At 40.0% G+C, this 13316-nt stretch overlaps 1 protein-coding gene across 5 annotated transcripts in view; it reads right to left on the bottom strand.

The window, feature by feature from the left end:
- MLLT10 (MLLT10 histone lysine methyltransferase DOT1L cofactor) overlaps positions 1-12373 on the bottom strand; it is a 134601-nt gene extending 122228 nt beyond the window's left edge. The window contains exons 1-3 of one of the 5 annotated variants that reach the window (XM_067291775.1): positions 12186-12373; positions 11794-11962; positions 8028-8107 (exon numbers count right to left, since the gene is read on the bottom strand). In XM_067291775.1, the coding sequence (XP_067147876.1) occupies positions 8028-8107; positions 11794-11962 (249 nt within the window). In that variant the 5' untranslated portion in view covers positions 12186-12373. Of the gene's footprint in view, positions 1-8027; positions 8108-11793 lie in introns of those variants that run through there. The other 4 variants (XM_067291776.1, XM_067291778.1, XM_067291777.1 and 1 more) reach the window with 4 other exon arrangements.
- Positions 12374-13316: the final 943 nt, after the last annotated feature.

Raw genomic sequence — 13316 nt, 5'->3', positions numbered from 1 at the left:
AGGGTTGAACAAGTATCATGGAAGTTTAAATCTTGGCATATATTCTATCCACAGATTGAGAATTCACAGGCAGTTAGTACACAAACAGACCCTGCAACAGGATGTGTATCAGACTGACCATGTCTACATCTGCTGAGAATAACTTACCCTCAGAACCCAGTGACATTTCATTTTTCCAATTACTTCTTAACTATCTTCTATGAAGCAAAACTGATACTGCCAACATACAAAGACTAACCAAAGATCATTCCTGCAGCCCTGAAGACTCCAGAAAGTCCAATAAAATTAACAAGCATTCCCAGATGCTGCTGAAATTACTGAACCTCTACTCCTACCAAACTCGGACTACATATTCATATCAAGCCCTTTTAACTCTCATATTTTACTGATCTTTTATGACTTTTCCTTAAATCAAATTAGGTACTTTCAAAACTCCCCTTCCAGTTTATTTTTGGTTTTTGAAACCCCTGCCTTAGGACACTTACTGGAGTCAAAACTTCACTTTTCGTTTGCTCAGTAGTGCAAACAGGATTAACTATATAACCTCTTTCCAAAAGCTGCCATGGGAATACATGACCAGCCAACAAAGAGACTGCTGTCTGTGCAACTCAACACATGTTTTCTTAGTAAGTAGTTCCTCAACTATAGCTACACAGCAAAGTATCTTCTCACTGGTCTCAATTTGCAGTATTTGAAAATTAAGACCTTATTTGTAAGCCCACAAAATATCCACCTTCTGTTTTTTGATCTAAACAGCTCTATAAATAAAAGCCTGCAAGTATACAAATATTTGAAGCAATAAAGTCAGCAAGTAGCTAGATAACTACACAATTTTTTGACATAGATACCTGAAAAGAAGCAAACTAGAACTATTGATGTTCCAGTGTTTCTAACCTATGATTCATACAAGACTCCAGCACCTATAAGCCACAGTGAAGAAACAACAGGAATCGTAAGATCTTCTGCCACTGTGAGGAAAGCATTCAAGAATCCCCAACTGGCTGACACCACTAATAGAGCAAACGAACGCATACTGTCAGTACTTCTCTTCATAAGTGCTATGTTCTGCAACTTGACAACTTAAGAAATTAAGTCATCTCCATCTTCAAATAATCATTTCTTGATGCTGACAAATTTGCCAAATCTCTGCCCCATCTCTATTCAGTCATCTGTCTCAGGAGAAGCAGAGAACTTTTTTTAAAACAGACACTTGACAGGTAGAAGAAAAACAGACTGACTACCTGAAGCATTTGGGGTTTTATACCTGGATAAATTGAAGAGACTCAACCTAGTTCTCTTTATCAAGAAATCGAATAAAAATATATGCAGATTCAGTTAGTTCTGTCAAAAACATCTACAGATAATAAATTTACAGAACATGACAAGAAGATCAGAGGCACTCAACATGCAAATCAGCATTCTTTTTCTTCCAAGACCATCCAGTCAGTATGTACTACAGGTGGCATTTAGTCATCCTTTTACTCAATACACATAAGGTAATTAGAAGAGATAACAGAATACAACTGAACATTATGATGACATACAGCTCTCATAAAAGAGGCACGTATCAAAATCTGGTTCCGCCAACTTCAGAAGTCTGAAGCCATAAATTTCCCACTACATATTTGAAACCAGCAAGTCTTGCCAGATGTTGCAGAAATCCATATGATAAACATAGACAATTAAACTTTAAGATTTGACTTTAAGGAGAAATGTCAGAAAGCTATGAGAAATATCTGTCATGTTGGCTGGATTTCCAACCAGCCACCCCAGCTTTTGTCATCAGGCCAACAGTATGATACTGACTCTAGTATTCTCCAGCTACATATTACAATTGTACTCTAAACATTTCTAGGTATAACATAAAATGCTAGCCTGCATTTTTAAGGTTCCTTGCATCTGAGGAGCTCTTTGTTTATTTTAGAGACTACTTCTGCCTGTGTTTGAACAGTTTAGTAAATGAAACTAACAATCTCAAAACATTTCTGTGCAAGAATTAAGCAGTTTCTACAATGGAAGATATTTTGATCTAGAATCTACTACTTATTTTGGTTAATAATCTTGCTACAGAATATTTGGAGCATCTGCCAAAGGTACCTGGTAAATCGATACCTATGTTAAAAAATTTTTGATCAAGTAGTACTTCAGTGATGGAATTATTTTATGCTATGTTTTAAAGTCTGAATGTTCTACGTATCCAGGTTTAGCATAATGTAAATATACTCTACTATGCAAATAAGGTATACATGTAGGTAAACTGTAACTAAGCAAAACTGTTAAAAAAAATTAGCAGACTTCTGCTGCTGCAAGACAATGCTCCAAATAAGTTTATGAACTCAGCTGTGCATTTAAGAACCAAGTACCAAGTACGCATACAAGTAAGAAAGAATGCAGCACAAAAAAAAAAAAAGCACAGAGGCAGCACAATCAGGAACAGCATTAATACTCTCATTTTGATATGCAGAGCACACAAGACAGTGCATACAAGGTTCACATCACCAGTTAGAACGAAAGATGGAAAGATGCACAGAAACTATATTCTGTTTTTGAAGCATCTTCCACCACTTGTACCACCACCATTGATGACCAGACATTATGCGGCAGTAAGCAATTCTGAAATCTTTCGGAGTCACAGTGCAACAAAGTTAAGGGTCTGTAATCAATATTTATAAGAAAGGAATTTAAATGGGAAAAATTACTTTCTTCTGCTCAGGGAATACAAAGTAAGCAACAGTCACCCATCTATCTAATGGGCAAGAAATACACACCACTCAACCTGTAAGGTTTTAGACTAAAAGCAGAGCATCTTTAAATAGCCATTTTATTCTAGTTAACCACATATGAAAAAATATTCATTGCCTCCCAACTGCATAGGCATTCATAGGAGACAGGATTGGGCTTTGTTTTTTGACAGGGACCATTATGAATAAATAGTAGTTTCACATTTTTATAAAAATCTTCTAGTAATTTGTATTTTACAGTTGCTTTCCCCTTTCTTTTTTACAAGCTTCCTATTCTACTGCTGTGTAAAAAACACACAAATAACAATAGCACTTAGGTCTATTTTTCTGTTGTATGCTCAAAAATAAAGTAATTTTTCTATTACTTGTTATAGCAATCTTAAAATTAGTTGTAGTAGCAGATTCACATATAAAATATTCCTTTAACATTAAAAAATATATATATATGGATATATATACAAACAAGCATTCATTTCAAAGTTGCAGTAAGAATTATTTGAAGAGATACCTTCAAAGAGAAGATACAGTAAGTACAAATGCTGAAATTATTTGGTGGCCAGTATTTCAAATTGAAGAAAAAAGGAAGAAAAAAAAAAAAGCGGAAAGCAACAACTTGCTGTTCTTTTTCTAAAATTAAGTTATAGTTCACCTCTACTGTAACCATAATTATTAACATTCATTATAGTTCACAGATACAGGTGTAATATCCACACCAAAAACAATTCTAAACACAGGCACAGAGACCCTATTCGTATGCAAACAGCCTGTTGAGCCAGAACTGTCAGAACTCTGATGACAAACCTATCTGCGTGATACAAAGTCTGCACTCCTACTTCCTCCTTCATTGCCTCCTTTTCTGTAGGCAAAATTTATACTAAATAAATGCTTTGGGCAGGGGGAGGTTGGGAGGGTTAACTAAAGATAAACCATACAACTCTTATGAGCAACCCTATAATAACAAACTTGTAGAATATATATGAAGAAAAGCTTGGGGAAAAAAAAAAATCTTGGAGAGAAAGAGAACTACAACCCTTGTTGCATTAGAGATTTAAAAAAAAAAAAAAAAAGGTCTAAAGTGTTCAGACTGTGGATCATCTGTGCAGCAGATGCAGAAACAACTCAGGTCTAGCAGGATTACTAGCAGGAACCTACCACTGTGAGAACACAACGTACCTGAACTGGCTTTGGAGGTAGCCAGTATAGCCGCCTTTCTGCAGCCCAGAATCCTAACTCTTAAGCATTGTATGATCTAAACTGACACTGCAGAGATGGTCTTTCCATCTCCACACCAAGAGGTATACATGTGCAAGTGCAGAGACTACAGTAATTCTAGACTTAGCTGAGATCCAGATGAACACTAGCTCAAATCCTATGTGGCTAGCTCCACAGGGAGTCATAGCCCTTCAACACATTCCCCCAGACTAAAGTCCAGGTGGTTTACTTAGCCCAGCTGTAGTGATGCACAAATACGCAGACTTAGTGCAGAGCCAGCACTGCACCCAACTTCATAAGACTTCCCATTAAAAAAAGACAACACAGACACATCAAGTGGAGAAACCACCATCTTCACCAAGTTAGAACAATTAGTACCAGCCAAGTACAAACTGATTCTTCCAGAGCCAATGACACACTTATAACACACATTATTCCAGTGAATCCAGATTAACAGTTTATTAATTCAGTTGTAGAGCTACAAGCAGACTGACCTCACAGTTACAATTTGAGCTGTGCTTGGGCTAATAAAGCTTCCTGGAATTCACAGCACTGAAGTTCAGTTCAGAGATCTCCTGCTTTCTGTGGATTCATAAGGACTAGCATTTATGTGTAGCTAATAAGCCTGGCTGGACACAAGCTAACCGTCTGTGCAAATGTCAGGTGGCTCTGTACTGCCTGGTATCTCTATCACACGAATTATTTCAGCTCCTCTTCATCATAAGCGTAAGGAAGAGTAGATTGCAGTAAAATGCAAAACACGGTGCCACTTTGCTCCTCACTAAATGCTGTAATTAAGTCATTCTTATTACAAAATCATCCAGAAAGAGGTTTGGCGCATAACAGGTAGGTGGCGAAAAAGTCTTTATGAACAACAGTAGTGCTGCCACAATTCCCAAACTTAGGTTCTTGGGGCATTCTTTCGATATGGTAGTAACTATAAGCCCCTGGACAACATACATACACCTTCCAGCTTCCCAAGCCAGGATGCTACCCCTTACATACTACTCTGTACGTACACATCCTCACACATATCCTAATAGCATTTTTCTTACATTAACACACAAGTGCCCTGCTTATCTTTTTGAGTCTGAAATTCAAGTACATCTGCAGACGTCAAAAAGGTTACATTCAGGGTTATAGCAGCCAATCCTGAGACAGGTAAAACTGAGAGCAGTTGTTGCTCAACCATATTGAAGAGATTCCTGTTCCATGCTCACCCTACACCAGCTAAGATAAATTAGCTGATTTAGGGAAATTTAAAGACTTTTCAAGCAACATCAAAAAAACTTGCAGAGTAATTGCAAAAAGTGCATATTGGGATCACATCCTTGTATTTCTTATGTACTACATATGCATAATTATGAGTAAATAAAACAATTACCAGACATCTCCATCTGTCCAAACAAACAAACAATTCAACTTTGTAAATCTCAGTTGCTCACACACACATAAAAATATGACCCACTAGAGCCAAGACAGAGTACGGCTTGTGAGACACGAAACTGTGCTTTCCAACTAGCAGCTGACCATTCAAAACCCGAGATACTGGTTACTACCCCACTGTCCCAAGACAAATATCAACCAGCCAGGAAGCTTGCATAGCTGATTAATCAGCCCCTGCTCTCACAGGCAAGCAGTATGCAACAGCTTAGTGACAGCATACAAAAGAAAGGAGACACAGTAGACATCAGTGTCAACAAGTGAAAGTGTGTGGGAAGCCAACTGCTCTGACCCGCTGTTAAGTGAAGTTCTTCAGTGGCCCACCTACATGAGTTACATACTGCCGAGTTAGTCAATTGCTTTCAGTTGTTAAAGCAGGAATAATTTAAACATGAACAATTAACTCCGCTCTCGGAACAGATTTATTTGCCCAGTAAGCATTAACTGCAGCTTTATGTGTGTGTGTGTGTATGTGTGTGTGTGTGTGTGTATATATATATATATATATATATTAGAGAGAGCATCAGCAGGGAAAAACATGCCAAGAGTGAAAAACTCTCATATTGCTCTTTTTAAAGACTGGAAAAAAAAGTGGCACATTGAATATAACATAGTTAATTTAATTCTGGTTTTGTTTCTATACAGAAATGCCATTGGAAGAACTAAGCTTCAGTCTCCTGTAGAGATGATTAGGAAGTTTGCTTTTGCAAGCAAATGGGAAACAACTTCAGTGTCTGATAAACTTGCTACAATAAAGTTCCAGTTTTCTGTACCAGTCAGATATTCAGTCCAGTTTTCAAATGTTAAGGGCTTCCCCAAGACGACTCACAGGCAGCCACCATATTTCTAACTCACTAACAGTACTTGTTAAAACTTCAGCTGCTGTCAACCTGTTCTACCACACATGCACTTACAACAATTTCACATGAGAACCACTTAAACCTATGCTACATTACAAATGGGAAAGATTCTTTAACCAAATCAGTAATCAACTTGAAGTGCACCATGAACAGACCCCTTGTTAGGTAGAAATGAGGACAAAATATCCTGGGCAGAAAAGTCAATTACAATTATCACTATTCCTTGCTAACAACTTCAAACAGTCAAGAAACGCAGAAAATGTCTGTCAAAGCTATTCTCTTTGATAAACTCAAGAAATTATCAGATATAGTGAGACACTTTATTTTAGAACTCAGCACAGTTCTCCTTCATTCCCTGTGTCAGTAGAAGCCAGGAATAATTGTATCCTAAATTCTGATGAGAATTCCCTACCACGCTCCCAAAAAAAAAAAAAAAAAAAAAAAAAAAAATCCTTTTTCCAACTGCCTCTCACTTTTCCCTCTACTATTTTTCCTTTCCTATCTTACAGATCATTCAAACCTTTATATATAAAATTCAGCAACATTAAAAAAAAAAGCTACTCTTAAAACTTCACATTGCTGATGCTCTTCCCAAGAAAAGATCGCAGCTAAGAAGAAAGAAACAGCCCTTTCTTCAGAAACAGTAGTATTTTTGATTTTCTGTTGACAAATGTTTGGAGAGCCCATTATTTTCAATTTGTTCTTGCTTCTACTGACAGGACTGCTTTGGAAGGACTATGAAAGACTAGGTTACTAGGGCATTACAAAAATATTAACGGCAAGTCGTAAAAAGGGAGAGGAATAAAATTATTCAGTCATGTGTTCAGAAACCTCACATTCTGGTAAGTCATCCTACCATTTTTATAGTACTTTACATTAAAAAAAGAAAAAAAAACATACAGCAAACAACTCATGTAAACACTCCACCTGTCACTGACAGTAACTAAAGATTTGCTGAAAGGCTCTTTATTTGTTTTTAGGTATAAGAGTTAGAGGTAGTTTACACTGCCATAAAATACTGTACAACCTTCTCTTTTAATATGATAAAATTATTTTCAGAGGTAAATGAACAGCTAGTCTTTCTAAATATTCGTCTTTATCTTTTGCTGAAAGGCCAATAAAAAATGCCAACTATGGATAAGTGTTTCTCTTTTTCTGAAAATGATTGCTATTATGCAGCTTGATCTAACAGACAAATCTGACAAGAAAGAAAACAGTCGAGCTGCATGCAACTGAGAAAAAAAATTGTTTTTTTTGTTAGGAAGGATTATCTGAATCCCCAATACTTTATCATAAAAAATGTTAAAAAGACAGAGAAAAAAAATGTTTCTTTGACCAGAAATATCATATGACAACAGTCAATTTTAAGCATTAGAACCCAAAATTAAGAAGAATAGTGATAATTAAGTGTTACTAAATTTAAGTTTTCAACTTGCACTCTAAAGTTGCTGTAAAAGAAAACTGGAGATAGATTCTATTTCCTTCCCATGTTTAACTATACAAGTATCAAACAGACAATATTACACACAGCCCACACCACAGATAAGAAAATACTCTTTGAAAAATGGTGTAATAAATATCAGAAATTGTCAGAATACTTAGAGACAGTTGAGGTATTTCCACTTAAAAAATAAAAAACATCTTTATGAATAGTGCTTAAATGGAATAATGACAGAAAGCTAAGCTATTTTCTACAATTACTGAGATATTTGGGTAAATATTATCCACACAAGCGTTACAACTTGCATTACTTAATAAACAAAGCACATACCACTCTGGCTGCTCTTTCCTGAGATTCACACTTCCTGCAAAACCAAGGTCCAGTGGGTACTTGAACAATTCCATAGCAAGCTGTTTCGAACAAGATAAAATATTTCAGCAAATGTAAGCAACAGTACAGTATAACTAATATTAAGCTCTTTTATAACATTCATATTGTAGATCCCAAATCATTTCACCAAGGCAAGCTGACATCTAAACATTGTACATGAAATCCGATCAAAATGCCACCAAAAATAAAGTACAACACACTTCCACTTAAAATATATATATATATTCATTGTGATTAAATAAAAAATTGCTGATTACCTTGAAAAATAATATAATCATTCAAAAGCAGCAGATGTTGTATATACAATCTGCTTTGCTATTTATTTACTAGCATAATGGGTAAAACAGCTTTACAATAACAAACATCTGTCATTTGTTGTAGAGTGCTTTCAAGAGAAAACTAAAAAGAACTAACAAATCTCAGTTTGTCGTAAGACGTTCATACACTTTGTTTCAATCAAGTTTTCTTACTCTTTTTGAGTAACATAACTGGTCTTAAATAAGGAATAAGAAACTGAACAAAGATTAAAAGTTTTTTTTCTCCTGAAAGTTCATATAGAGCTGCAAATACAACCTAAATTGAGCATCACAGCTAAGGTCAGGTGTAACCATATTCAGCCTAGAAAATAAATCCTTACAAAATAGATTTTGAGATATGCAGATTTCTCTGCAAGACTGTCATCTATATTTTTATAGGATATAACAAAACAGAGCTTTGAAAGGAAATTCCACAGAAAGAGTTTTTATAGTTCATGTTTGAAATGCATGGACCAGAAAACTAAGAACTGTTGACGTAATGAAGCTACAAGAATACAAGTAGTGAGTATATTCACATATTTGCATAGGTTTCATGGCTAATACCTACAATGAAGCCAAAAAATTTTCCTCAAAAATATACTTTGAATCTGACATTGCATTTTTAATCTCAATTACCAATTACTATATTTTCTTTATATAGAATTGCTGGTTTAACTGTGTAACTAACTTAAAAAAAATGTAAGAGATATCTGTTAAATTAACAGTTAAGAGGAAAAGCAGAGATTGAATTAGTATCCACTAGTAACTGGTTTATGTTAGCCTGAAGGGTTTGGGGGGGGGGGGGGAGGAAGGGCTGCAGGAATAGTATTGTGGCTTATAAAACATCTGGCTAATACACCTTTCCTTCTACAAAGGAAAGTCAACTAAATTATTTCCTATTATATGCATAAATATAGTCATTCAAAGATCAGTTGTCAGATTTCAAATACACTATTCAAGTACTGACTGACCAACTATCTTGATAACCCCTTTTTACTGTACAATAAAGTTCTTTTAACATTACAGAAAACATCTTGTTTTAGTTGCATTTATATTAAGTACAGATGGGGGGGACTTTGAATTCCTTTTTAGAGATTAAGTGAGGGACTCTGAATGTGCAATTGCACATTTAAATTAGCAAGAGACAGTGCAGAGTAAGAAACTAATTATGGAATGCAACTCAGAGACAGGGCTGGCAACTAGATCCAAAAGCAACACAAGCTGGGCAAAGACCAAAGTTGAAATGAAGTTTTTATATCTGCAAACGTAACAGAGTACATCTGGAGCCTAAAAAAAAAAAAAAAAAAAAAAACCACACAGGTTTGCACTCTGACATGCTGCAATATTCTCTATAGAGTTCCATGACTTCCTTAGGTTTATACCTCCACTACTATATGAAGCTTCTCTAAACACATGAAGAGATTTTGTCCTCCACAACTTTCCAATGACTTAATGCTTGACGAGAAGATTCTTCTGAACCAATTAAAAAATTTAATGCAGTTGAGAAAGTCTCATGGGTAATACTCATGCCCGGGTTTCAAATTAAAACTACCAGTTTTGATCATGAGGACTACCCAATTTAATCAGACTGTGGAAAGAAAATTTAAAGTGGACATGCTTCCTCTACCACCTTCACGTGACACATCAGATTCAATGCGCAGAACATTAATGATACAGTAAATCAAGACATACAGTTCTTCCTTTCTCAATACCTCTACGATAGCACCTAGATTCAGAAGGAGCAGTATTTTGCAGACTTACTTCCAGACTCAAATCCAGATTTGGACATGCACTTAAAAAGAGAAGTGCAATATGCTTGTACTCAATTTCCTGAAGTCTCTCCCTACATTAGAAGCACTTCCTAAAACAGACTTTTGTTGTTACTACCACTTCAGCTCCATAGGTACTGGGGTGTCAGAACACCGAATTCTCTCACAGATACTATTAGTGGGGCTCTAGACACAAATAAAGATGCCCAATATAGTACAAGAATAATACTAGTTTAGGTATGACTTCTGAAAGTATTCATATTTGGGGCGGGGGGGGGTCAATACTCCAAGATTCCACAAAAGCAAAGAGTTAGCTCACTCGTTAATATTACTTGGGTCTTAAGACAGCAGAATACTGACTGATTCATAACCAGACTAATTTCACAGATCCTGTTCAGGTCGTCTCTGCCTTCAATCTGTCATTAATAGGAATAATTGATTTTTTTGCAGATCTCCTTAAATTGTTACTATTTCCTAGATATTTCTTGCCAGTTTATAAAGGAGCGTATACCTCAAGTAAATGGTTGTTATGCTGTGTTATCTTCAACGCAATTCATATATTATAAAACTGAGCATGAGACATGTCAGCACTATTTTCACGTGCTAGCTATTTGGGCTAACTGGATTTAGGAGTTTATCTTTGTCTCTCCTCCAATTTGTTCACCATCTACTGAACTCATCTGATTGTTTGAGAGTTGATACAGAAAAACTACCATGTTATTCCTTATTTCTGCTACCCATTTAAAGCAAAAGCCATCATAACTTCCTTTCTTACAATGTAAAGAGCAGAATCCAGTCTCTCCCCCTGCTCTCAAAAGAAGGGTCAACTCACTGACAGAAACAAAACAACCACACGTACACAGAACATGCCAGCTCCTGAGCTGAGCTGGAAACCAACCAACCAACCTCCGCTAATCCAAACAAATCCAGCATCAGCCATTAAGGCTAGCACCCTCCCCCTGCAGAACCACAACAGGAAGTCTCTTCATCTAACAGGCAACATCAGCCAAATGACATTCAAGGAAAGGCAGGCAGAGGAAGAAATCACATGACAGCTAAGTCTTTCTTACATACTCCAATTCCTAAAAACCCTCCTTGTCTTCTGCCTGCCCCTCAAACAGTTTTTTGAATTTGCAAAAAGCAGGTTTGGGAAAGGCAGGGACAAAAGGGACTGATCATAGGAAGAAAGAAATGAAGCAACAATTGCCAGAATAGAGATTAGCAAGAAGTTATGGAAAGAAGGAATGGAGTTTTACATTGGCTCTGGACTGGTGCAGTTGAGATTGTTAACAGGATGCACAGAAGGATTGGGAAGCATAAACATACAAAACTAAAAGAGGAGGAAGAGTGAAAAAAGACCAAAAGACAAGGGGTGGGGGTGGTCTCCTTCTAACAGTCATGATACAAGAACTCTTGCATGGGGGAAAAAACAGACAGACTGGAAGGCTACAGGATGACAGGGCGGGCCAAATGAAAAAGTGCGTGGCAGCAGAAATAGGGAGATAACAAGCAGGAGCTCCATTCAGGGCGGGGGAAGAGGGGGAGGAAGCAGGCGCAAGAAAAGGGGAGAGGGAACATCAAGAAGGAAGTAACTAGGCTGGAGGCCGGGGCAGGCGAGCTGGCACTCGCCTGCCTACTCACCTTGATGCACTGCGACACTGCAGCCGTGCCCGTCGCAGTAGACAAGCGGGTTCTCGGCCCAGCCCCTCTCGTCGGAGCACACGCAGCAGCCGCCGATCATCTCCTTCATGCTATTGGAGAACTCGCCCTCCAGTGACACAGGCAGCAGCAGCGGCTCGCTAGAGACCATCTAAGGGTTAAAAACACCGTCGTCAACAACACACACGCGCGCGCGCGCGCGCGCACACACACACACACACACACACACACACACTTCACCCCCTGCCTGCCCCCTCCCCCGGCGGTGTCTCCCCTCAGTCACTCAGCCGCCGCCGCCGCCACCGCCGGCACGGCAATGATTTAGGGCCCATGACCGCTGACTGAGAGTCTCTTCTCGCCCCCGCCCGACCAACCGGCCAGGCTGTATCAGTCACGCAAGCACACAGGGGCAGCCGGGCGGCAGTACACTGAGGAGGACACCACACAGCAGGCAGGCAGGCAGGCAGGAGCGCAGGGCCGGCGCGCAGGCGCGGTGCGCGCCCCGCAGGGAAGGCTTCGGCCTGGGCCTCCTCGCGATGCTTCACGAGCCGCCCATGGAACGTGAGCCGTCCGCGCTCCCGCTCCCCCTCCCCCAACGGCTCCAACCGCCGCGCCCAGAGAGCGTGCGCAAGCCAGCGAGTGAGCGAGCGGCGCCCCGCCAGGACCGCCCGCCCTCCCCTCGCCTCGCTTCGCCTCCCCTCCGAGAGCGCGCGGGCGGCGCGGGCCGGAAGAGCCGGCTCTCGCGGCCACCTGATGTGCGGGCGGCGCGGCGCGGCCCGGCCCGCCGCCCCGGCCTCGAGCCACGCCGCCCCCGCTCGCGCACCCACCTCGGCGTGCTGCCACTCTCCGTCCCCCGGGCGCGCCATCTCGCCACCCCCGGCGGGCCGCGAGCCGGGCCGGCCGGCTGGCGCGCCTCAGGGCAGCCTGCGCGCAGCCGCCGCCCTTCCCGGGCCCGGCGAGGGTTAGCCGGGCTAGTGGCTGCCCCCCTCGCCTCGCCTCGCCTCCCCGGCGTGTGGGGGTGGGGGAGGCGGCAGGCATGCGCCCCGCTCCCACCCGCGATGTCACTCTGCTCATGCCCCCTTCAGGATGGCTGCAGGACTTGTCCCCGTTCCCGCCCTCCCCTCCCACCCCGCAGAAATCATTTTTACTATCTTGTTTATTTTCCCCCTGATGTGACTGCAGGACTAATGCATTCCCACTCCCAACTTTTATTATCCTGTTTATATCCCCTCAGTGTGCCTGCAGGACTAATCCATTCCCACTATTACTCCGCTTCCCTGCCCTCGCTGCAACTTTTACTATTTTGTTTATTTTCCCTTCGATGGGACTGCAAAACTAATGCCTTATTAATCCTGCCCTTTCTTCTCCCCCAAAAACTTGTCGTGTGGATGTAGCACTGCATGGCTGTCGCTGCCAGCAAAAGTGATGTTGAATATAAGATAGGACAAATAGAGAAACCAGGCAGGCCACAGGCACACAAACACTTCTCTTAAACACAGCTGTTC

The sequence above is a fragment of the Apteryx mantelli genome, chromosome 2 (assembly GCF_036417845.1).
Source record: "Apteryx mantelli isolate bAptMan1 chromosome 2, bAptMan1.hap1, whole genome shotgun sequence".
Taxonomy (NCBI): Eukaryota; Metazoa; Chordata; class Aves; order Apterygiformes; family Apterygidae; genus Apteryx; species Apteryx mantelli.
Note: the sequence above shows the minus strand (reverse complement) of the source record. Positions and strands in the feature narration are given on the sequence as shown.